Source organism: Hevea brasiliensis, chromosome 3, assembly GCF_030052815.1.
Source record: "Hevea brasiliensis isolate MT/VB/25A 57/8 chromosome 3, ASM3005281v1, whole genome shotgun sequence".
Classification (NCBI taxonomy): Eukaryota; Viridiplantae; Streptophyta; class Magnoliopsida; order Malpighiales; family Euphorbiaceae; genus Hevea; species Hevea brasiliensis.
The window spans coordinates 99,393,180-99,419,579 of record NC_079495.1 but is presented as its reverse complement, the minus strand read 5'-3'; the positions used below and the strand labels follow the sequence as shown (position 1 = coordinate 99,419,579).

Sequence of the window (26,400 nt, the reverse complement as noted above, 5' to 3'; positions counted from 1 at the left end):
ATAAATTTGGTGATTCCAGCAGCAGTATGAGCATACTGCATCATGGGAGTTTTGGCAAAAATTAACACTCGCACTAGACTGGTAAAGAATGAGAAAAATGAAACATAGGAAAACAATATTCAACTCCTAAATAACTGTTATAGTGAAAACCCCAATTCAGCAACGCAAATTTTCTTCCTGGATTAGACTAGCAAAGAACATAAATGCAAGCTTACACAGATTTGGGAGATGGTAGTAGTTGGGAGAGCCACTGTCACTGTTTTATGATAATAACCGCTTGATCCCTGTTTTCTGCTCGGCAGTGAGCTTGCTAGGGAACTTTATGTGAAACTTAATCCTCAAGTTCCCTTTTTTGTTAGGCTCCTTGGGAATTGGCATCCCTTCCCCTTTAACAACTTCTTCATAGGTTGGACTAATAATAGAGTTAATGGAGATTGTCAAATTCCGTCCATCGAGGGTCGTTACCTGCGCTGTGTAACCAGTTAGAGCTTCTACAAGAGATACCTTCTGGGTAATTATAAGATCATTCCCATCCCTCTTGAAGACACTGTGAGGCTTCTCATCAATGATGAAGACAAGGTCAGAAGGTATAACACCTCGTTGCTCATTTCCCTTCTCCGGAAAAGTTATTTTTGTCCCTTTCTTCCAACCAGGCTTGATCTCAATTGTAAGAATTTCTTCCCCAGTGGTTGGTCTCCTATGTGAATAAAAAAGGGGGAAAAGATTAAATCTCACAGTTGAACAAATAAGACTTTCAGTATGCATCCAACCAGCCTGAGTCTTGCTATTGGGACCAATAATCCACTTGTTTTTCTATTCTAATACCTTGCTATTCTATTATGCTATCATGTAAGATGTAATTTCCTACTGGCAATATGAGCAAAAGAAAGATGCAGAATTAATTGCCGAAAAGTAAAAAACTGAAACAAAAAATAAGTTAAACAAAAAAATCCATGCACACATCATTCTTATACCTAGTAGGGACAGCGGTTCAAACAGTTGTGGATTCACAAAAAACCAAAATATCAATAGAAGTATTAAATATTAAACTTTTGATTAATTAGGCATCCAACTTGATTGAACCAATTGACGATCATAGCTCCTCAACATATCTTAATGTAGTAGCTCCAGTATCTTATCACTCAATAAGAGGAAAATTATTCCATTTAGCTGTTGAATTACCAGCAAACAAGGAAAAAAAAAGGCATTATGTGCATTCAAGTGAGTTACTGCAATAAAAAAGCAGGATATCATGCTCCACAACAAAGAAACTCCATGAATGCCTGTGACTATGATTACCACAAGCTGGATGAATCCAAATCTTCATCAGAGAGATGGTAAAGCCAACAATACAACCACAAGAACTATAACAGGGTTCACTCAACGCATAGAACCTGTTTGGTCACAGTTGTGTTCCACCTATGCCTAGCATTTAATGACAGTACAAGGAACCAAAGGAAAAATGTATACGTAGATAGAAAGGTAATGATATCTTGGCAGATGTGATTTTGACAGTTATAAACATCTAAAAGGAAATGTATAGTTGGGAATTTGGCATAAAAGATGAAATTAGAACCAATGTCAAACATTGAAATTTGAATTCAAGAAAGGCATCCTAATATTACTTACACCTCCAAGTACCCAATTCACCAAGAAAATCTAAACCCCTTAAGAATTGTCCTTTCTCTTTTCTTACATGCAAGTCTTGAAACTACAAAAGAATGTATAATCTTTTAAGAAAACTATCCTCGTGTATTAGGATTTACAAATGAAAGGTTAAATAAAGCAATGTGTTTTGCATACAAATATCCTTACATATAACTAACAGCTTGAAAAAGAAAATATGCTTCACATTGTTGTGCAGTATCATCTAGGAGCAAGATAAGATTTCATGTTAGATATTCACCTAAAAGACCTCAATCGTCATTCCATTGACTATTAGGAACTAATCTTTCTCCAACTTCCATCCAACAAACACAAATATTCTTGTGAATTACAAACAAAAGCATGAAAAGTAATATGCTTTCAATTGTAGTGTAGTGCCAACCAGGACCAAGAGAAGATTTCATGTTAGCGTTCCCTAACCGACCTCAATGGTCCTTCCATTGACTACTATAATAACCCAACAAACCTAAGGAAAATAATGATTCAACTACAATACAGATTCAAAGAAAAGATATCTGAAGGCCCAAAAGGTAGGAAAACTAACTCAACCTCACTGTGAATTAACACAAGGCACTACCATGCCACAAAATATTTCATACTATCAGCAGATAATTTCATCCCAATTCAAAATCTCTCATACAAAGATGAACTAGACCATGATCCATACATCCTACAATTCATCCATTAAGATTAGTTAAATTTGTACACCAACAAAAATGGTAACTGTAGGTGAGGGTCTTGATCCAAACCAAGACCCTTCTCCCATAGAAAAAAAAATATCCAGCAATTCTGCAAGTTTTCCAAATAGTTGAATTGCAAACCATGACTAGCATGATACATTCAAAGAAACAAATGATGGCTATCATTACTAGCACCATCGACTCTTCAGGCATGCCAAACTATAACCAAAATATTAAGGATTAATGTAAGTTAATCCTAATAATATTCACATAAGCTACTCAATATAAATAAATAAAGTACGCTTCTAAGTGAATAAAGGTCACTTTCTTTCCAGAAATAAGAGGCATCCATCATCCCTTAGAATAAAACAAGTTGGAACATATTTCAGCTGATTTGGGCTGGTAAACAGAGAAGAAAATCGATCTAGAATTTTAAAAACAATTATATATGTAGCTGCCAGCATTGCTCAATGGAATAACAACCATTACAAATACTTGTAAAGATAGGATCCCTATACAACAAGCAAAAAGGAAAGTGATGCACGAAGGAGAAAAAACAAGAAAGTAAAGTGAATAGAAATAATTCTAAATTTTTGCTCCTGCATCAGAAAGTTAAAACTAAAAACATTTATCCCTACATCCCATGGTACTCCAAACCATTAGTTACACATGGATGGATATTGAAAAGGAAAGATTTGTAGCTCCCATATTCTGCTCAAGGATTTTCAAGTATTGCTATTATGTCAAATGTCAATCATCAATCATCAACCATCCAAAGTTCAATACATCTTCTATGGCATTTGTAAGATAAGACCTGGTAACCGGACTCAAAAACATCACAACATATAATACCATATCTACCTGATTTCAATTGAAATTCTTACATGCACAGCAACTATAAATTAAATAATTAAAATTGATGAGATAAACCACAAAAGGAACTAAATTTTACAAAGCGAGATTGCAATTATTATCTACTAAGATCCCAGTCTCACAAAGTCTCATATTAAGGCATCTTTGTGGGCAATGGTCCAGACAGTACAACAATAGTTTTAACTAGGAATTTCACTAAGTTCATATCCCATGTTGTACAGATGTAAGAGTGCAGGTGCAGGAGCAATCATGCGACTCAGCAAAATCTTAAGGCTACAAGCCACATTGATTGTATGCATTCACCTTCCATGTACTGAACACATGACTAGGCCCATGGATTCAGCACCTTAGACCCTTGTGTTCAGCCTAGTCACACAATGCCGTCTGGATAAAAGTAATGAATGAGTTAATCCCTAAGCTTAGTCGTGAAAATTCACGTCAAGAAGGTATGGTTAATGTGGGATAAGATAACTTCTTACATTTAGAATTTAAAGCCAAGGTATTTTCAACAAAGTCATGAAATTCTCAAACCCAAAATGCATTTAACCTCCCCCAAACTATAAAAAGCTTGGTTGAGAAACAACTAACAAGCTTACCCAGTAGGATCAGTAACATCCCTCGAAATCTTCATCTTCTTAGTAGTTCCCTTATACAGATCTTCCAAACTACACGGCAATGTCCGTTCTATGGCAGCCCCTTTACGGGGAATATTAGAGCTCTCTCCGGCTGCGCTCCTAAATGAGGAGAAGATATCTTCCCCAAACATACCTCTCGGAAATCCTGACGTGCTGGCGCGTGAGCCGCCACCCATATCACCCATCCCTCCAAACGGACTCGAAAACCCAAAAATCTCAGAGAATATATCGTCCGCACTCCGAGGATTGAACCTGAACGTCGTGGAGCCCCCTTCGGCTCCAAAACCCGCTGCACCCGGAGGAGGCGGCACCTGCCCCTTCAAACCCTCCTCTCCATACTGATCATAAACAGCCCGCTTTTGCGGATCGCTCAAGACCTGCAATTGATAAACAAGTGAAAAAATGTAAATCATGAAAAAGCAAAAATTGGATTTTCTTTCCAATTATTTCAGGGTTTTTTGGCAATTAAACAAAGAGTTACAGATAAAAGTAGGTGAAGAGGGAGATAATTTACATCATAGGCTTCGGAGATTTGCTTGAACTTGGCCTCAGCTTCCTTCTTGTTCTTAGGGTTCTTATCGGGATGCCATTTCATAGCAAGTTTACGGTAAGCTTTCTTCAAATCATCGTCTTTTGCATTCCGGTCTACCTGTAAAATTTTATAGTAGTCGACGCCCATGCCTCTCTTCTTCTTCCTCTCCTTCCACCGTTGAAGTTGGGTCCGGCTGTAAGCTCACTGTTCCTTTATAACTGGTTTGCTTTTACGCTTTGAGTGGGTTGGATCCGTTCTCTTAATGGGCTCAGATGTTAGGGATAATTATAATAATAATTTTTGTCTTTTATTTTAAATATTATATATATATATATATATATATATATATTAATTTTTATTCATGTTCTGACCCTTATAATATTACAAACCCTTTCTTATACAGGGGAAGAGAGGAGAAAGAGTCAAATATTAGACAATAAATATTAGGATCCTATAATTCTTTACAATTTTTTCATGATTAAAGCAGACAGAAATTATTTTTTTGTGATATTATTTTAAAGTTTAAATACTAACTAAAATTTAAACTGATGATGATCACAAGGAAACATCCTAAATTGAGAGAGTCATATGAAATTTTAATTAGGGTTCAAGTTCTAATTATCATAATTTTTTTAGTTTCATCAAAGGTAAGGCTTAAGTGACTTTAAATGTAAAGTTTTAGATTTATTTAGACCTAAAACTTAAATTGAGTTTATTTAAATTTTAATGGAAAGTTGAGGGGTTTATTTGAATTTTTTTTTTAAATTAAATTATGAAAATTTTTATTCTGTTATTAAATGTGATTGATAGAAATTTAAATAACTAAATTAATTTATTTGATAAATTTATCAAAACCGCAAGCTATATTTTAGGAGCTTATTTTATCAACTATTTAATTTTCTTTTTAATTTAGATTATAATATCCTTTAAAATTAATTAATTATAAAATTGTTATGTCTTTAAATTAAATTTTTACATTAATATATTATTTAAATTTATAAAAATAATAAATAAATATAAAATATTATAATAATAATTAAACTGTTTTTTAAATAGTAAAGTAAACTAATTTCCTTAAAAAACAAGTAAACTAGTTATAGTACATAAAAAAATAATTATATTTTTAATTTTTATATATGTTGTACGATAAATAAATAATTATATATTTATTTTAAAAATAAAATAAATAATCTAATAAATATATTATTAATCATTTTACATATAACAACAGTTAAAATAGTTTTATCAAATTTTTAAAATATATCAACTGACTATCAAAATTAAAGCATTCAAAAAAACATATAAGAGGTGAAGATAAAACTGATGACACACATATACACGTGTGGAGATGAGCATCATTGGATTGGTTTGATTTAATTTAATTTAAAAATTTTAAAAATTAAAATATTTAATAAATTAAATTGAATTAAATAATCCGAAATTTTAACCATACTAATTAAAATTAAATCTATTAATTAGAATCAATTTAATTTGATTTTATAATAATTTTTTTAATTATGAAAGATATGTAATTCTTTTATTTTAAAATTAAAATATATTTTTTTGATTATTGATAATTGAATATATTTTCTATATTTTCTCAATTTAAAAAAAATATTTTTTTTAAAAAAATAAAAAATAAAAAAACTATTTTTCACTAGTAAACATATCTTTAAATAATTAATTGCAAATATTTTTGTTCTACCTCGTTGCTGTTTGTTTCTGTGAACTGGCTTGTGTAGCTTTTGCCATTTGGATGTCCTGCTTCCACTTCTCAAGCACATGTCCCTTCAAAAGGATATTAGGCCTGTACTTTTATTTTATGCCTGAATGATTTCAGATACATGAAATTCCTGCTTCTTGTTGTCAGTGTAAGAAAAACCAAGTTTTGCTGGAACCAAGAATATGCATGTTTCCATGGTGATATTTTGCCATCAAATACTGCCATTTCTTATATAATCTCACTGTTATGAACAGGTGCAGTAAATCGGGCATATTTGCTTGGTACACCTACCAGATAGTTGCATCTTTCATTGATATAATTGCTAAGAAGATTTACAATCATTTGAGTAGACTGAAAATAGGTGCACCATCACCAGTGCTGATGAATTTGAAGGTTCTGGATTTTTTTTTTTTTTTACATCAGAAGGCCTTGTCCCGGTAAAAGTGTTGACACTAGGAGAGGAGTGACTAGTTTCAGTAGCAAGTATTGCCATTTATTGCATTAGCAATCTGATTAGCTAACATAGTTATCAATTGTGGAATAAATGGCTTTTATGCCATGGTCCCTCTTTGAACTCGACTGTTCAGAGCAATGTAACCGCAAGGTTTCATTGCTTTACTTCGTAAATTCACCAGCCTTGCATTTGATTAAGCAGACAATAGCTTTAAGAGATGATTAATGGCTAGCATCTACCTCTCTCTTGATCCTGTTTATCAAAATTGCAAGGCAGAAAGGAGCGATTAAACAACACAACTAGATGACTACAATTAATTGTCTTCAATATCGTTAGTAGAACACATTCACCATTCATATCAATCTAACAAGGGGAGAATAACCAAACTTAAAAATGAATGTTCTTGAGAATAACCAAACTTAAAAATGAATGTTCTTGATAATAATGATGGGTATCAACCAAACAGGAAATTCTTGGTTAAATTAATATACATCTATTGTAGTAACAAACGTCGTTATAAATTACAGAAGAAATTATATTTAAGAAAATACACAACTAAAAAAAATCATTGTTCATTCAACTAACAAAATTTCAATAATTACATGCTTTAACTTCATCTAGAAAGCTTTCCTAACATCTTTTCCTGATTGTCAATTTCTTCAGCCAAGGCAGCAATTCCATTAATTGGTATTCTGAATTATAAGCTGTTAGGTATGATACAACATGGGGCTACCTTTGATTCTTTAAAATCCTACTGATGTACAATGCGAAGATTATGGCATGGGAATCAGAACTGGAAAATTGGAAGGGATCCAAATGCCACTAACCTTGGCCTAGCTTGGCAACTCCATTGAGGCAAAATCTTCTGATCCAGTAAATCTGATTTTCAAGCATGTCAACTAGCAGTAGAAGATTCTTTAGATTTCTCTGCCAGCACCTCCTTATCTGAGTTATTGCTAGCATCACCAGTTAGATTGTGACTTGTTTGCAACTGACTTGAAGTCTGTGGATCTGGAGCTATTCCCAGAACCACCAGAATAGACCTGAAAATGAAAAACTTCTAGGGTCAGGAACTAGAAGTAAGCTTCTCCTAGAAGTGAACAAGGGAATTTTCACAAAATCAAAGGAAAAGAAGAGAAATAAAAGCCAAAGCTTGAACCTTGGTAGTGAAGATTTGATGTTTGGTTGGCTAGCATGAGCAACCAAAGGGGCTTTCAATGCTGCAGTTCTATTCAGTGCATTTTCCAGCTGCGGAGGAGGTAGCTGAAAACAAAAACCCCCAGTTAATCAAACAGGCAAAGAATAAAAACTGCTACAATAACACGATCCACATTCTCAGGTAAACCATTGCACTACTAAATCAGCTACCAAAACTAAACAAAAATATGTGAGGAAAGTCAATATTCTTCCTTATCTTCTCTCAGCACACATCTCAACCTCAACAAACACACTCTCCTCACCACCCCCGCCCCCCCAATCCATTTTTTCCTTTTTCTCTCCTTTTCCAGGATCAGCTTGGTTTGGTCAACAGAATTAAACCCAAACTCTCCCCATCCACTCTCTCTCTTTTTTTTGGTGATTCTCTGCATCCCCTTGTGAGGTCCGCACAGTTTGGTAAGCTGAATTGTAAGACCATTCTGAATCAAACTCAAACTGTAAGTTCGAGATTTTCTGGAGACACAATTGAACTGGAAAAAACAGTTAAGTGCAAAATTGGCTAACCAGATATATTTTTGTTCAAATAATTTGCTCAACAGTTTCTTGGTTGGTTGAATAAATTCAATTTGTAAAGTTAAAATTAGACCCTTAATGATGGAACTTATTTTAGCACAAATTCATTTTTAACCATAAAATTTATACATTCATATTTCACTGCCAGCCACCACAACATTATTATCTCTAGGCTAATTATGCAGCATACCAAAAATAAATTACAAATTCAACAAGATAACCATCACAAAGTGTGACAACAACAAAAGTAGGCATTTTAAGGTTAAAAATTTTAAGCGCACTAAATTATATTTAATAAATCACAAATTACAAATGCCAATATTTAATAAATCATAAAAAAAAAGGATCTTAAATTTGGTTGTTAACCAACAGGCTTTTCTAGAAAAATAAAAACGAAACCAAATAGAAAAACAGAATGATCTGAATAATCCCAAACAAAACTGAATCAATTCAATTAACCTTTCTTAGGATAGACTATCCAATTTCAAATTGATTTTCTCAACCCACTCTCTAGAATTTATAAATTGAAGGATAAAGTTCTAAGAATTGAAGTTTCATGAGGACACAGCACAAATTAGCACCATATTTCTCTCTCATTCTCATTTCATAAATCAAGAAGTTGGTTATTCCAACCACGATTTCCTTCATAGAATCGCATTGCAACTATTGTTTAAAAGGTTTCACCCATATAAAATCTTTTAAAAAGATCACACATCATCATTTTCAAGCCAAGGTATTGACGAGTTGAGAGCTACACATGTCAAGAATCAAAGATAGTCTATAGCACGCCTCTGGTTGACAATGAAATATAGTTTAAAATGGATATAATAAAAAGGAGCAAACATAAGAGAACACACCTGAAGCAACACACTGAATGACTGAGGCTTTGTCAAGAGGGCACACTTCAAGAATCCAACCCACAACTTCGGGTATTTCCATATCTGCAACAACCAATCAGATCAATAAAAAAAAAAATCTATGAACCATAAAATGCCAGTAATTCATTATAAAGTATTCACCTGCTTGTTAACAAGACGAGAAAGGATCTCCATTATAAATTCCACCTACAACAATTAAACTGCTAGGTAAATAGAAAGTCCCAAGTATCTTATGCAAAATTATTAAATTTAAAAGAGCCAGGTAATTTTGCCTCTTCAAAGGGAAGATATTCAATTGAACTAACTAGAGCAATCACAGTAAACAAACAGTACAACTTCGTTTCTCATTTCCCGACTAAAGAGTAATCTTCTCAACTGCTTAGAGCATTCTAAAGAGTAATGAGTCACTTAAGCAGGCATATACCAACATACACACACATTTGTTTCAGTGCCTATTAAATGAAATGATAACATCCTCATATGCATTTGCATGTAAAAACATGTACCCTGATTTAATTCAAATGCTTTTTACTTAACAATCAATCAGTCAGATTACATCCATTGATGTTTCCAAAAATTTAAAAGAAAACTTGCTTTTTAATTTAAAATTTCTAGAGAATTTCTTACCAGTGCTGGAAAAGCACCTATAGCTTGTAACACCGTACGCATGAATAACAAAGGAAGAGGAATCTGCTCAACCTACAGTATAAAACCTTGTTTTCATCAATAAGATCAGCCATAGGCAATTGAAATTTGCGTTGTAATATTAGAAGTTCAAGGTGTACATACCAACTGATTCAAAACTTTCGCAATAACTTGTTGAGTAAATATCTGCCGTTGCTCGAAACAAGCATTACATGCATCTGTGACCTAAACATAGAAGCACATATCATTTTTCACTTCCTCAAGTTCATATGGTTTGACAAAGGGGAAAAAAAAAAGGGGGTTTAGGACATGCCTTCTTCAAGGGAATTCCATCTTTGTCGGGATCAATTCCATGAATGGCTATTAACACTTCTGCTGGAGAGAGCACTGGACCAGAGTGAGGTGATCCCTGCATCAAGTTAAGTTACACCAACTTCAATTGATAGTAAGAAAAAGCACTCAATTAAACCAACAGATATTACAAGTAGACTAAATATCGTAAATTAAACATCTTATCTTTTTATTAGAGTGTTTTTTTTTTAAATGTATTAATTGACTGAGCAATTCTTTAAAAAGATAAATATAATAATCACTAACTTATTTAACAAGTATTCAAAAAATCCTTCTTTGATTTTGATTCAAGTAATGCCCTATATTAAACTCAATATTGATTTGGAAATGGACTCAACCAATGCCCTGCAATATCCTATACAAACAGCATTTTGAGTAATTTTTTCCCCATTGCTTTTCATCATTGTCTTTAAGCGATATAGCATAAAATATCAGGATTCATTAAATCATTGCGCAATTGTACAAGATATAACTTTAACTTTTCTTCTTTCATTAAACTCAACTCAACTAAGCCTTTATCCCTATAGAAAGAGATGATTCTCCTTAATTTCAATTAATCTGTACATGGGTATATATATATAATTGATTCCTATAATTGTGTTCTACTAATTAGGAAGAATCCTAAATAAGAAATCCTAAACAGAAATACAGAATACAGAATATATAGAGAAATAATATAGTGATTGACTTTCCATAACACTCCCTCTCAAGTTGAGCATAGATGTTAATCATGCCCAACTAGTTACAAATGTAGTCAATCCCAGCTTCATTCAGAGCTTTTATGAAAATATCTCCAAACTGCTCTCCAGTTTTGATGTGTCCTATTGAGATGATCTGTTGTTGAATCTTTTCACGAACAAAGTGACAATCAATCTCAATATATTTGGTCCGCTCATGAAACACCGGATTAGAAGCAATATGGAGAGCAGCTTGATTATCACACCATAATTTCGCAGGCAGGGAGGTCTTAAAACCTGTCTCATCTAGTAATTGAAGTATCCACATTACCTCACATACTGATTGTGCCATGGATTTGTATTCCGATTCAACACTATATCGAGAAACTACACTCTGCTTCTTGCTTTTCCAAGACAACAAATTTCCTCCAACAAACATTCAATATCCAGTAGTTAACCTCCTGTCAACCTTAGATCCAGCCCAGTCAGCATCTGAAAAACATTCAACATTCAAATGCCCATGATTACCATATAACAAACCTCTTTCTGGAACGCCCCTCAGATAACACAAAATTTGTCCCAAGGCTTCCCAATGAGCAACAGTTGGGGAAGACAAACTAACTTACCACACTAACAGCATAAGCAATGTCAGGACGAGTGACTATAAGGTAGTTCAATTTTCCTACCAATTTCCTGTATCTTCAAACAATTCACTATCCCCTGCTAACAGTTGTAAATTTGGAATCATTGGTGCACTGCAAGGCTTAGCACCTAATTTTCCTGTCTCTTTCAATAGATCGAGGACATATTTTCTTTGAGACAAGAAAATACCCTTCTTACTTCTCATAACTTTAATACCCAATAAATACTTTAACAATCCCAAGTCTTTGGCCTGAAACTGGGCTTGGAGAAAGGTTTTAAGAGATGAATACCTGCAGAGTCACTCCTAGTGATGACAATGTCATCCACATAGACTACCAGGAGAATTAAACAAGCCTCAGATTGCCTATAAAATACTGATTGATCACACTTACTCTTTTGCATACCAAATTCCTGTACTGCTTCACTGAATCCCCTAAACTAGGACCTAGGACTTTGTTTCAAGCCATAAAAAGACTTCCGAAGCCTACAAACTTTACCCAACTCCCCCTAAGCAACAAACCCAGGTGGTTGCTCCATATACACCTCCTCCTGAAGATCACCATGAAAGAAAGCATTCTTGATATCCAATTGGTACAGGGGCCAATCATATGTAGCTGCTAAAGAGATGAACAAGCGAATAGAAGTAAATTTAGCTACAGGAGAAAAAGTATCAGAGTAATCAACCCCATATGTCTACGCATATCCTTTTGCCACAAGGCGTGCTTTTAACCTAGCCATAGAACCATCAGGATTTACCTTTACTGTAAATACCCATTTGCAACCAATAACTTTCTTACCAGTGGGCAAAGGCAATAGTTCCCATATACCACTAGCATCTAAAACCTCCATTTCCTCTTTCATAGCAACACATCAGCATGGATGAGACAGTGCCTCACCAACAGTATTAGGGATAGGAACAGAGTCTAAAGAAGTAACAAAACACCGAGAACAAGAAGACAATTGATTATAAGAAACAAAAGAATAGATACAGTAAGTGCATGAACGCTTACCTTTACGAAGAGCAATGGGTAAGTCTAAGTCAGAATCATAATCAGTATGAGGTACAGGATCTCCCAACGAAGTAGCTGGTGGAGGATCTGAGTCAGGAATCTCCACTCTCCTAGAATAAACATGAATAACAGTAGGTCGATTAGGTCTAGAGACAGAAGGAACAAGCTGTGGAAGAGGACTAGACATTGGTTGGACAGTATATATTAAGAGATCATCCTCCTCCCCCTGACTCTCATACACAAATGATTGAGAAAAAAATGGAGTGGACTAAAAAAATGTGACATCTGCAGAAACAAGATAACGATTAAGAGTATGAGAGAAACAGCGGTACCCTTTTTGGAGCCGAGAGTACCCAAGAAAGACACATTTGAGAGACTTCGGATCCAATTTAGTAACCTGGGCACGAACATCACGCACAAAACAGGTACAAAAAAAAATACAGGGTTCAACAGGGAACAAAGATTTTGTAGGAAATAAAGCAGTATAAGGAATATCCCCATTAAGGACAGAAGATAGCATACAATTGATCAAAAAATATGCCGTAGAAACTGCATCCGCCTAAAAGTGTTTAGGAACTTTCATATAAAAAAGAAGAGCACGAGTTACCTCAAGAAGATGCTGATTTTTTCTTTCGGCCACGCCATTCAGGAATGGGGTATCAACACAGGAAGACTGATGAATAATGCCATTTTGTGTCATATAAGACTGAAATTGTGCTAAAAAATATTCTTTGGCATTATCACTTCTTAATATGCGCACAGAAATATTAAATTGAGTTTTGATTTCATTACAAAAGACACAAAAGATAGAAAATAACTCAGAACAATTCTTCATTAAATATAACCAAGCAACACGAGAGTAATCATCAACAAAAGTAACAAAATAGCAAAATCCAGTTTTAGAAGTAATAGAACAAGGACCCCAAACATCAGAATGAACTAACTCAAAAGGGGATGAAGCCCGTTTATTGATTCTAGACATAGAAGGCAAATGATGATGTTTTGCAAACTGACACGACTCATATTCTAGTAATGATAAAAACTGAAACTGAGAACAAAACTTCTTCATGATAAACAAATGATAAACAAAGAAGGATGGCCCAATGTACAATGAGCTTCAAGAAGTGTTAAGGTACTGGAACAAACAAGTGACCGCGATATATGATTTTTCAGAATGTAGAGACCACCAGACTCACGTCCTCTACCAATAATCTGCTTCGTCGTAAGATTCTGAAACAAACACTGATCAGGAACAAAGGAAACAGAACAATTTAAGGTACAAGTAAGTTTACTAACAGAAAGTAGATTAAAAGAGAATTTTGATAGACACAAAACAGATGACAAAGAAATTAACGAAGTCGGATTCGCAGTTCTAGAACCATGACACAAGAAGTAGAACCATCAGCTAAAGTAACAGTAGAAGAAGTGAGATTAAACTGAAAAGCAGATAGAAGACTAGAATTACCTGTCATGTGATCTGTCGCACCAGAATCAATAACCCATTTGGATGAGGAAGACACAAGACATGTAGTGGATTTAGCTGACTCAGCGATCGCAGTGACAGGGGAACTAGTAGGCTTTAGAGATGCCTGGTACTGGGAAAACTGTGCAAAATCCTTTGCAGACACCAAAACAGTTCTCAGAGGAAGATACTGTAGAATCCTCTGTTGCCATATTTGCCATCTGTGATCGCTGATTTTTTCTCTGAAGTTGCGAACAATTATATTTTGTATGGTCAGACTCATGGCAATAATAACAAATGACTCTTCTTGAGTCCTGATTAGAACTAGCCTCCCCATTACGCTGATTACCTCTGTTGCCTGTAATTCCTCATCTACTTCCTCTTCTATTACCCTGTTGTTCATTTGGATTACGGCTAATAAGAGCACTACTGGCAAGCTGTGAAGATTGAGTACTCTCTGTACGAAGGACCCGTGTGAATGTTTCATACAAAGAGGAAATCTCAGAACTGGAGAGAATCTGAGATTTAGCAGTCTCGTACTCTGAAGGAAGGCCTGCAAGAAAACTCATAACAGCCAGTTGCTCCTGTTGGGCTTGCTAAACTTTCACATCAGAACTACAAGGCAACAATACATTAAGTTCCTCATATACCCATTTAAAATTCATAAAATAAGCCATGAGAAACTTATCCTCTTTCTCAGCATAGTAAAATGCCTTACAAATATCATAAATACGGGAGATATTCCCTTTACCAGAATGCAGAAAATCTAAGTAATCCATCAATTCCTTAACAAATTCACAGTGATTAATTAAACTAATTACCTCCCTGTGAATCGAGTTCTGAAGCTGCAAAAACAAACGAGCATCCTCCCATAGCCAAGTTTGCCGTGTATCATCAGTGGGTGGGTCTTTAGTAAGGTAATCATCCTTATCAATGCTACGCAAATAGACCCTAACAGTCTTACTCCACTCCAGGTAATTCGAACCATTAAGTTTATGTTTCGTGATCTTAGTCATCATCGGAATCACATCAGAAATAACATTCTTATTGTCTGCTATTTGTTGAGACAAAGAAAACTAACCGAAACGCTAATCCAAAGTACTTATAGCCGCAAAATAACCCAAAATCACAAATCAAGCAAATACCGAAATAGGATTTGAGAACTAAACCTCAGAAGTCCTTTAATAGTGTACTGGATCAGGCAACAGCACACAGTGGTGGAATGAGAGGGTTGAGGCAACACTGGCAATGCTGATCGGAGTCGAAACGGCCGGCGGACACGCCTCCACACGCCAGCGAGTGAAAAAACAAGGAGAACCTGAGTTAGGCGTGTGAGCCTCACACGCTTGGATTCCGGCTACCGGATCAGAGGGGACGGCAGGTCGGAGGCCAAGGTCTCTCCTGAGCTGGGTGGTGAGAACAAATAGTCACCCCATATAGATGACCTACTCTGATACCATGTAGAAAAAGATGATTCTCCTTAATTTCAATTAATCTGTACATGGGTATATATATACAATTGATTCCTATAATTGTGTTCCACTAATTAGAAAGAAATCCTAAATAAGAAATTCTAAATAGGAATACAAAATACAGAATATACAGAGAAATAATATAGTGATTGACTTTCCATGATAATCCCAAAAATTTGAGGTCAGCCATATGGATTCTTTCTCCACTCTAAATGATTATGTGTTAAATCCTCTGAAATGTGTAATGCTTCTAGGTCATGTTGTACTACTCTCCTCCAGGTCAGTTTAGGTCTACCCCTTCTTTTCTTTCTATCATCTAACCTAATGTGCTCTACTTGTCTAACTAAAACCTCTGTATGTCTACGCTTCACATTACCAAACCATCTCAATCTCTCTTCTCTCAACTTATCCTCAATTGGCACAACTCCTACATTTTCTCTAATGCTCTCGTTACGTTCTTTATCTCGTCTAATATGGCCACTTATCCACCTTAACATTCTCATCTTCACAACTCTTATCTTAGACACATAAGACTCCTTCAATACCCAAAACTCACTACCATATAACATGGCCGATCGTATAGCTATACGGTAAAATTTTCCTTTCAACTTATTGAGAATCTTGCGATCACATAAAACTCCTGTGGCACGTCTCCACTTCAACCATCCGGCTTTAATCCTATGACTAACATCCTCCTCACATCTCCTATCCATTTGAAGGACTGAGCCGAGATATTTAAAATCATTACTTTGAGACAGTACCACTCCATCCAAACTAACTCCTTCCTTATTACCAGTTCGGCCTTCACTGAACTTGCAATGCATGTATTCTGTCTTCGTTTTACTTAACTTAAAGCCCTTTGACTCTAGAGTACTTCTCCAAAGCTCTAGCTTTCTATTGACTTCTTCTCGCGTCTCATCTATCAGAACTATATCATTCGCAAACATCATGCACCAAGGGATACTCTCTTGTATATGTTTCGTCAATTCATCTAAAACTAATATAAAAAGGTAAGGGCTTACAGCTGAACTTTGGTGTAATCCAATTGAGATAGGAAAATCTAGTGTCCCCTCCCACTGTACGCACAATAGTAGTTGCTCCTTCATACATATCTTTCAACACTTGTATGTACCTAATAGATACGCTCTTTTGTTCTAACACTCTCCGTAAGACATCTCTTGGAACACTATCATGAGCCTTCTTCAAATCAATAATTGTATGTACCTAATAGATACCCTCTTTTGTTCTAACACTCTCCATAAGACATCTCTTAGAACACTATCATAAACCTTCTTCAAATCAATAAAAACCATGCGTAGATCTTTCTTCACATCTCTATATTTCTCCATCAAACTTCTTATGAGAAAGATCGCTTCCATAGTTGAACGACCGAGCATGAAGCCAAATTGATTGGGAGACATAGAAGTGTCATGACATAGTCGATGTTCCACAACTCTCTCCCATAGCTTCATAGCATGGCTCATGAGTTTAATTCCCCTATAGTTTGAACAACTCTGTATGTCTCCCTTATTTTTAAAAATGGGTACTAAAATACTCCTCCATTCATCAGGCATTTTCTTTGAGTTTAGAATCTTATTAAACAATTTAGTTAACCATGCCACTCCCATATCTCCCAAACACTTCCACACTTCAATTGGTATTCCATTGGGTCCACAGGCTTTACCTACTTTTATTCTCTTAAGTGCTTCCTTTACTTCTAAAAATAGTATAATTCACATTTTTTTCTATTGCTTTGCAGCTTATATTCACGCTATTACCATTTTGACAATTATTAAAAAGATCATCAAAATAATTTCTCCATCTTTCTTTAATGTCATCATCTTTCACCAATACTTTTCCTTTTTTATCCTTAATGCACCTAACTTGATTGAGATCTTGACATTTCTTTTCTCTCCTCCTTGCTAATCTATAAATATCTTTCTCCCCTTCTTTAGTTCCAAGTTTCTCATACAACTTTTCAAAGGCCTACGCTCTTGCTTGACTAACTGCCTTTTTTGCCTCTTTCTTTGCTATCTTGTATTGTTCATATACCTCATTAGTATCACACCTAGGTAATTTCTTATACCATTCCCTCTTTCTCTTCACTGCCTTTTGTACTTCCTCATTCCACCACCATCTCTCTTTTGAGGTATTCCATGTCCTCTAGACTCTCCAAGTACTTTTCTAGCTACTTCTCTAATATTTGATGCCATCTGTATCCACATACCATTGGCCTCCACATTCAACTTCCATGCTTCGGACTCGAGAAGCTCATTTTTTAACTTCACTTGCTTTACTCCTTTCAACTCCCACCACTTTGTTCTAGTTACACTATTTCTTTTAACCTTGCTTGAATTGTTCTTAAACTTGACATCCAAGACCACTAACCGATGTTGGCTTGTTAAAGCCTCTCCCGGAATGACCTTACAATCTTTGCATAGAGCTATATTTGTCTTCCTGGTTAAGAGGAAGTCAATTTAGCTTCTATGTTGTCCACTTTTGAAAGTCACTAAATGTGACTCTTTTTATAAAGTAGGTATTTGCTAGTATTAGATCGTATGCCATAGCAAGATCCAGGATGCTTTTTCCCTCCTCATTTCAGTTGCCAAAACCAAAACCTCCATGAACATTCTCATAGCCTTGCCTATCACTTCCTACATGTCCATTCAAATCTCCACCGATGAAAACATTCTCTTCATTTGGTATGCTTTGCATTAGATCATCCAAATTTTCCCAAAACTTTTGTTTACTCTCACTATCTAATCCTACTTGTGGGGCATAAGCACCAACTACATTTATTGTTTCTCCTTCTAGTACTAGCTTTACTAGTATAATTCTATCTCCTACTCTTTTCATAGCTATTACAGCATCTTTCAATGTATTGTCTATGATTATGCCCACTCCGTCCCTGTTCCTCTCCTTTCCGGTAAACCACAGTTTGTACCCTGAATTACCCACTTCCTTGCTTTTCTCTCCTAACCATTTAGTCTCCTGAATGCAAGCAATATTCACCCTTCTCCTTTCCAAGGTATTCACAAGCTCCATTAATTTTTCTATAAGTGATCTAACATTCCAAGTACCGACCCTGATTTTCCTCCTATCCTGTTCCTTTCTAATTGATCTCCTTCTATGATATCTTTTATTGTTCTCTATGCTTATCTTGTGTTCTAACTTTTTTTCTTTCATTAATTCAAAAAAACTATTTTTGTCATTTAATTTGCATTCTCAATTTTTTTTATGGTTGCTTTCAATATTTGAGTTTGTTTGATGAGTTATTGTGATCCTATTTATGTATCTGAACCTAAAACTAACCCTCACCGTAGCTACAAAAAGTTCACTAAATTCACTAAGCCAAAAGTCTATTAATTCAACACAAAGCCAAGCAGTGCAGGGACTTGTGAACTTGATGAGCAAGCAGTCATACAATTCAGGGTTTTTGCTTATAACTTTTGTTTTGTTTGTACTTTCATTATTCTATGATTTTGTTTTATTATTATGATTTTTTTTAATGTAACCTATATATTATTGAATAATTACTAATATTCAACTTTTGATTCATAAAATAAAATCCCAACTTTGGTTACTATATCTTGGAGTCCTATTTTTCACTGAAATATAATTATTGAATTGATTAAATTTTTTTCTTTTTTACTTAAATATTTATAAATAATGAATCAAAGAAATAAAGAATAAAAATATATAATAAAGTGTAGGAATACACTTATAATACAATTAGACATATAATCAATATTTTGGATGAAATTGTCATAATTTATAATAATGCTTGCCAGAATGCTGTTTAAAAATTCCTATGGATGCTATAAACGAGCCAAAATAAAAAATAAAAAAGGAAAATAGACATACAGATTATATTTTGTTGTTTGTTAAGAAAGAGAGAAGGAATGGTGCAGATCTATTTCAAGGCTGACAAATAAAAAACTTTTTATTTTCATAATTTTTTTGTTTATTTTTCTATAATAATAAAAATATTGGATCTTCTCTTCTTTGTGTGTGTTTGTCCAATATATTTATAATTCTTTTTTTTTTAATTTGTTGAGTTAAAATGTCAACTACTATGGAAGAAAATAATAATTAATAAACATGTCATATTAATCCAATAGATTCATTTCAAGAAGATCAAAACGAATGGAATGTTAAAGTTACGATACTTCGAAAAAGATGCATAGAACATCACACCAATGATAATGATAAAAAAAGGAAATCAATAGTCATTAATGATGAAAGAAAAAAAATATTTAATATAATATAATTTATAATTTTAGCATAACTATAAATATTTAATTCCAATCCTATAAAATTTATAATTTAGTTATTTCTTTTTTCCTAAAATTAATATGTCGATTGATATGAAAAAGAAATAATAATGAAGAAACATGCCAAATCACTCTCTATGCCTTAATTAAAGGCCTTTCTATCCTAAGTTCTATTATACTATGATAATTAAGTCAACAACTATAATATAGTATATATTGTCTCCTATATTAATAACAAATTATCTAATATTTGATACATATATAATTATTATAAATTAAAAAAAAAGTTTCTTTCAAAAAAAGGTAAAAAACTGGCTGAAAATCAAAGACAATATTATTATTATTATTATTATTATTATTATTATTATTATTATTTAAGAAAAAGGCGATGAAAACAAGTGTTTTGATTTAAACCTCAATACGGACAATGTATATTACAAAATATTATTTAATGTTTATGTTGCATCTTGCATGTGCTTCAAAAACTAGCTGTTTTGAAAGGTAATAATAATTTTAAAGTGCCAAATCCAAGGGTGCACCATTGGTACTTGAAAATTAAGCCTGATAGATTTTTACAATAGAACACTTGAGACCTACAGAATAAAGATGTTGCCAAAGAAAAATGAGATACCTGTAGTACACGTGCAAGTGCAGCTTGGAACTTATCAGGAGGAAGATTCACAAGATGGGGAAAGGTCAGCAAAACCTGAAAAATTAGCAACTAAAATAATTCATGGCAAGTTCCAAAAAAAATCATGCCATGGAGCAACTTGAAACAAAAATATGGCGTTAATTTCAATTACAATCAAGGAAAAGAGAATTGCAAGACTATAACTAAAGAATATATTATTTGCAAGTGGCAGAAAGACTTGGCAGAATTTATGGAGTGGAAGAAGAAAAATTGAGCCACTTAACAAATTAGCTTATCCAAAACTGTTGACCCTAAATAAAATCAACCCACTGCATCAAAATCACAAGTCTGATGTTTCCGAGAGTTGAAACTAATACATCAAATGGGTGCCCCCTTCAGTGGAACTGGCCATTTTCAAATAGGCATTTTGTCTTTATCTGTCATCTTGTTAAAACAAAACTTCAGAGAATGTCAAAGTTGGTTGTCTCACATTAGTCTGTAAAGGTACTGTTAAGGGTTTCTATTAGGCATGGACCTCTTTGCCTACAAATTAAACCTTTGGTTAAATTCTCTATTGTAGTATCATAAGCCTGAATTGGTTTGTGAGAGCTCCAAATATATACTTGGTTGCTGGTTTACAACCTATCCGGGTAATTATCATACGCGATCACTCAACTTTTACAAGTATTTTCATAAAAGTCACTGAATTTTAATTTTTTTCATAAAACTTATTGAACTTTAATTTGAATTCATAAAAGTCAATGTAACTGAAAATTAAATGCTTTCAGATTAACCTGTTGACCTGTCAACTATTTTACAAATAAAATTACTTAATTAGTGATTGTTGGCAGAGAAAAAATGGAGAAATAGGAGGGATTTGACAGCAAGGGATGGAGCTGGATGCATTTTATGCATCTTATTTTAAAAAAAAAACTAATAAAATAAGGTAATTTTATTTATAAAATAGTTAACAGATCAACAAGTTAACCTGAAAACTTTTAATTTCTTGTCATAAATTAAAGTTCAGTGATTTTTATGAAAACACTCATAAAGTTGAATGACCAAGTGTGATATTTACCCCAACCCATCCATTCTTGTTGAGCATACATCAGAGAGGTTGTTACTAAGTGCCACATCAATTTGGTAAAGGGCTTGAAATTGATCCATACTGTGCATTGGCCTTGGTGTTGTATATTCTTACAAGGATCTTTGTCATCCTTCTAACTTTAATGGTCACAAATTTTCATTAGCTGCAATCCATCTACTCTGTAAATGGATTCCTCCACATTGCCTTTCGCAATACCACTAGCAAGCAAAAACATCTTTTCACAGTATTGACTCGTGCAAAAATTCCATAATTAATTTTGCTTATCTCTAAGCAAGTAATTAGGATCAATACAATTCACTGGTTATCATATTTGACAATATTGTGGTTTTCAAGCATTCTTTGTCATATCTGTGATCTAGTACTAGTCTTTAACCTTTATCATTTTGACGTAGCAGCAAAACATTCTTTGTCATCTAAATTTGTTATCTGCATATTGCCAGAGAATAAGGATCAACTAATGTTAAACAGTCAAATTTATTAAGAACTTGTTTGGTATAATGAATTCATTTGTAATTCTAAATTTTGGATGTTTGTTTTAAATGAAAATTCATTAAAAATTCTTAAAAATCAATTCTATGGAATTTGTTATAACTAAACTAAATTCCATCAAAATTGATAGAATTTACAAATAAATTCCAAACTTAAAATCATATATATTTTAAATGACAAAACTACCATCTCTTATTATATATTATTCTATTTTATTTTTTCTTACCATTCACATTCTCTCTTTTTTGTTTATGTGACAGACATAGATACAGACACAAACATGCATACGGACAAACATAAGTAGAAGTACAAACACACACTGACACAAACACAGACACATGCACCGACACATACAGACAGAAATAGATATACATACAAACATAGACATACATGCACAAACAGAAACACAAACAAATATAGACACAAACACGAACAAAGATGAACAAAAACAAACACAGAGAAAGATGCAGTCAAACACAAACACAAAAATAGATGGACAGACATAATGATCGTCACAGACATAAACACGAACGTAAATAGAAAGAAATAAACATAAACAGAATGAAACAAACATAAACACAAACACATACAAATGAGATAGATGGACACAACACAAACATAGACATAAACATAAACAATCTGACATAAATAGACATAAATACAGACATAGACACAAATACAAATAGACATAAACATAGAAAGACAGACATATATAGACGTTGACAGAATTACACAGACAGAAGCAAACAAAAGCATAGACATAAACAAAGACAAACAGACACAAATTGATATAAGTACAGACATAAATACGAATACATATAGACACAAACATAGACAGATACAAACACAAATAGACAAAATTATAACTATTTAATTAAAAAAATGAAAGAAATAGATGTATGCAATAATAGATATAGAATGATATTTTTGGAAAATAGCATTTCGAATTGAATCCTTCATTCATACCAAATACAAAATTCATTTCATTTGAAATGAATTCCATTTTAAATATATAATATACCAAACAAAGATGTTCATTTATAAATGAATTCTATCATAGAATTCATTTGGAAATGAAATGAATTTTATCATAGAATTGAACTTAACAAGTCCTAAATGAATCACAGCTAAGATGGGAAAGTTCAATGAGAAGGTTTTATCTATCTTTTGACAAATAAAGTCCTATCCACCCAATAGGACAGATATGAAAGTTTGAAAAGAATAAAAATAAATAAATAAATAAGAGAGAGAAGGAATCCTGAACTAAAATGTAATTAGGCGATCATATCAACACGTAAGATTCAATAGCAAAAATCTCCAAGTTTCAATGAGGAACTAAATTTATAATGCAATAGTTTGCATGAATATGAGGAAGAAAGAATAAGCCAGAGAGAGATACCAGCAGACAGAATTGTAATGTCATGCATAGAAGCAAATAATGCATACAATGAACATTCACATTACAGATAGAAAGACATATACTGACATAATATGCAGAAGATAGAGAAGATGCATTTATATCCAAAGCTATGAATGGGAGAAAACCTCATCTCTTGGTAGGAATGGCAGTACTGGAATCAGAATCTCTATATCCTGGAACAAATCAAAAGCAAACACATTAACTGATACTACTACCACTTTACCTTAGAAAACCAAATTTTTAATACCTTTAGCTTTGAATCATATAACTTCCTAATGGTGAACAATAATTCAGGAGAAGGAACTGTCCCCTCTGTCAATGTTTGTAAAACCTGATATTTAAAAAAAAATAAAAAATAAATAAATAAATAAATAAATAAGAGTTAATCTTATTGCTTTGATGCAGTTGAGTACAATGTACATAATAACCAATTACAATACCTGCATCAGAAGATTTTCACTTCCAATTGGAGGATCAGAAAGTATTTCAAGAAGTTCAGATGATGATCCCATAGTGCGGACTAGTATCGGAATATGGCGATGAACTGCCTGCACCACACAACTCATAAGAAGATGAAGCTCACAGCAGACTGGTAAGGACTATAACTCTCTTGTTAAGCCAAACATAAATCAACCTAACCTGCTTCACTGCCTTTGAAGTGCTTTTATAAATGAGAAAAATTTGGCGAAATAGGGAGTGTTTCTGTCAATCAGATCATACAAATAAAATATTAACACACTAAAGAAACATTGGAGATGATCAGATTACACAAACAAATGTTGACTAAGAACACTTCCAACTTCTAATCACTAGAGATAAGAAGGAACCAGATAAAAATAAATAAATAACACCTTTGTGCAAAGAGCAAAGTACAGTGACATGCACCGCTGGGCCTCAGGGATTGAGAGAGATGATGCACTTTCTGATGTGAATGATTGATGAGCGTCTGAAGAAATATCTTTGCTGGCAGCACTCACTGACTGATGGTCATTTGATGTTTTTTCAAAATTGGAATCCTGTTAAAGTCAAATTTAACTGAACTGAGCAATATACAGTCTTAGAGGAAAGAAACAGGGAAAAAAAGGCCCCTCCAACAGGGGGAACAAATACAATAAGGCTCCATTTGGATAGATGTGAATTTCAAATGATGACGTATTTGAATTTGGCATTATGTTCAAATTTCATAAATTTTGACTTGAAACACAAATCCAAATCCTCATTCATTTCAAATTCACATCTATCCAAATAGAGAATAAAACAGTTTCTTTTTCAATGAATCACCCCTCCCTCTCCCCCCCCCCCCCCCCAATATTGCAATTGAGCTTCCAACATTCCCTTATAAATACTAACTTTGAATTGGTTCGAGCCTAAATCCATGTGCATAGCAAACCAAATGTGGTAACAAAGGCTCCATTTGCTCAAGGAAAATAACTTGTATGTTGTCTCTTGAAAAATTTGTGGAGAAAATAAATTATTTTATACTGATTAGTAGAAACACCAAAAATCAAATAGAAATTATTTTCCACAATTGAAGCATATTGAAAACTATGATGTTATTTAAGTAAGAAAAGACCATGATAATGTTTAGACTTACAAAGACTTCATATTTGTCCAGTTTTAATTGCACAGGAGTGGGGGAAAAAGAAGAAGAGCATATTGAAAACTATAATGTTATTTCAATAAGAGAAGACCATGATAATGTTTGGACTTACAAAGACTTCATATTTGTCCAGTTTTAACTGCACAGGAGTGGGGGATAAAAAGAAAGAAGAAGAAGGTTGAATTGATTTCACTAACAACGGTGGTGACCCACAGGTACAACAACTGGTTGTGATTAATGAACTAGTGAAGAAAAAGAACCAAGTGTCTGCATTGACTTTTATAAGAGGGCATGCTGCAAGCCCTTCTGGAAAACAATAACTGAAACTAACACTTCAATGATGGAGGGAGTAAAATGACAGAATTGGGAATAATCTGCTCTTGAAAAAGAATAAGAAGAAAAATACAGAGGCAATATTTACGTCATGACGAATATAAAACAATCGAGGTTGTATTCAAATCTGAATGATGAATTCAAAATATAGAAATGAAAGCAAGGTAGCCAGTTCAATATAGACAAATTACAAAAGACCATAGGGGAGTAGAACATCAGAGGACTGGCAATCGATATGTACCAAGTTAGTTCAGTCCAATATGCAAAAGTTCTTAAAAAAAAAACGATCTCAAAAATATTGCCTGTGTCGCAGAGGTAACAGAAATATACACAGTAGCTTGTTCAAAATTTGTAGCAACAAATAAAGATGCAAAACCCACACATGCTCATTTCCAGTTCACAGAAGCAGGAATTTCGGTATCAGAAAAACACATAATAGGTTAGACCACAAGTGAAATTCCATTTCTATGATGAATAAATTATACCTCCTGTGGTTCACTGCTCAATCCTTCAGCATCTGTACCTTCTGTGGTATCTCTACTTATGATACAGAGCAATTTTTCCTTAGCAAAATCTTCTATTTGTTGAGCAATGGATGAGATAGGATAAAGCTTGTTTGCCACCTGTAACAGGAAAACATCCAAAATGGTAAAATGAGTTGCATAACACTGCCTTTTTCCTTCCAACACCAAGTTGAGTGTAGGTACCAGGCGAATTGCTTTCATGCGCACTTCCTCCAAGTGATGAACTGCACTCTTTTAGAAGTAAAGAAAATGGAAGTTAAAAAAAATTAAAAATTAAAAAACAAAGAAGTGAAAAATGTCCAGCTTAAACAATCATTAAAGCTCAAGCTCAGTTTGCAACTAAATACAAGACCTCCAAAATTTTGAACTCTTAAAATAGTTAGTTTATTTTAATTCAAATTTTATAGGATAAAATATCAGAACAACCAATTTTCAGCAGGTGTACACCTGTAGGATGGGACCACACATTAAGGCCGAACAAACAATTTCTCAAGAGATGAAAAGGACAGCCCTTTCACATAGAGAATGCAGCACCTACTTCAAATAATCTAGGTCAATGTGCAACTCAAGTCCCACTACTTCTCACACACA

At 33.8% G+C, this 26,400-nt stretch overlaps 2 protein-coding genes across 9 annotated transcripts in view; both read right to left on the bottom strand.

Annotated features, from left to right (window-relative positions):
- Window positions 1-89: 89 nt before the first annotated feature.
- LOC110634812 (uncharacterized) lies at window positions 90-4,642 on the bottom strand. 2 transcript variants are annotated; one of them, XM_021783950.2, is made up of 3 exons: window positions 4,368-4,634; window positions 3,815-4,230; window positions 90-697 (listed from the first exon to the last, which is right to left on the bottom strand). In XM_021783950.2, the coding sequence occupies exons 1-3, from the start codon at window positions 4,530-4,532 to the stop codon at window positions 262-264; spliced, it is 1,017 nt and encodes a 338-aa protein (XP_021639642.2). In that variant the 5' UTR covers window positions 4,533-4,634; the 3' UTR covers window positions 90-261. The 2 variants fall into 2 exon arrangements, with proteins under 2 accessions (XP_021639642.2, XP_058000137.1); XM_058144154.1 differs by lacking the exon at window positions 90-697 and adding an exon at window positions 3,055-3,602 and having other exon boundaries at window positions 4,368-4,642.
- A 1,754-nt stretch (window positions 4,643-6,396) lies between these two features.
- Window positions 6,397-26,400, bottom strand: part of LOC110634810 (uncharacterized) — a 29,194-nt gene continuing 9,190 nt past the window's right edge. The window contains exons 13-28 of one of the 7 annotated variants that reach the window (XR_002491051.2): window positions 25,993-26,040; window positions 25,771-25,908; window positions 24,204-24,368; window positions 23,992-24,054; window positions 23,793-23,900; window positions 23,600-23,683; window positions 23,478-23,525; window positions 20,336-20,410; window positions 10,130-10,225; window positions 9,961-10,041; window positions 9,799-9,870; window positions 9,313-9,357; window positions 9,151-9,234; window positions 7,722-7,825; window positions 7,390-7,605; window positions 6,397-6,814 (exon numbers count right to left, since the gene is read on the bottom strand). Coding sequence is in view for 1 of the 7 variants with exons in the window: in XM_021783947.2 (XP_021639639.2) it covers window positions 7,458-7,605; window positions 7,722-7,825; window positions 9,151-9,234; window positions 9,313-9,357; window positions 9,799-9,870; window positions 9,961-10,041; window positions 10,130-10,225; window positions 20,336-20,410; window positions 23,478-23,525; window positions 23,600-23,683; window positions 23,793-23,900; window positions 23,992-24,054; window positions 24,204-24,368; window positions 25,771-25,908; window positions 25,993-26,040 (1,359 nt within the window). In the remaining 6 variants the exon portion in view is untranslated. Of the gene's footprint in view, window positions 6,815-6,981; window positions 7,606-7,721; window positions 7,826-9,150; window positions 9,235-9,312; window positions 9,358-9,798; window positions 9,871-9,960; window positions 10,042-10,129; window positions 10,226-13,359; window positions 13,727-13,961; window positions 15,409-20,335; window positions 20,411-23,477; window positions 23,526-23,599; window positions 23,684-23,792; window positions 23,901-23,991; window positions 24,055-24,203; window positions 24,369-25,770; window positions 25,909-25,992; window positions 26,041-26,400 lie in introns of those variants that run through there. The other 6 variants (XR_002491052.2, XM_021783947.2, XR_009147644.1 and 3 more) reach the window with 6 other exon arrangements.

What these genes read in the sequence shown, in the direction of transcription:
- LOC110634812 (XM_021783950.2), bottom strand. Translation starts at nt 4,532, where the DNA reads ATGGGCGTCGACTACTATAAAATTTTACAGGTAGACCGGAATGCAAAA. An exon ending in AAATCTCCGAAGCCTATGAT is followed by an intron (nt 4,231 to 4,367) that starts GTAAATTATCTC and finishes TATCAATTGCAG; the next exon opens with GTCTTGAGCGATCCGCAAAA. An exon ending in GATGTTACTGATCCTACTGG is followed by an intron (nt 698 to 3,814) that starts GTAAGCTTGTTA and finishes TTATTCACATAG; the next exon opens with GAGACCAACCACTGGGGAAG.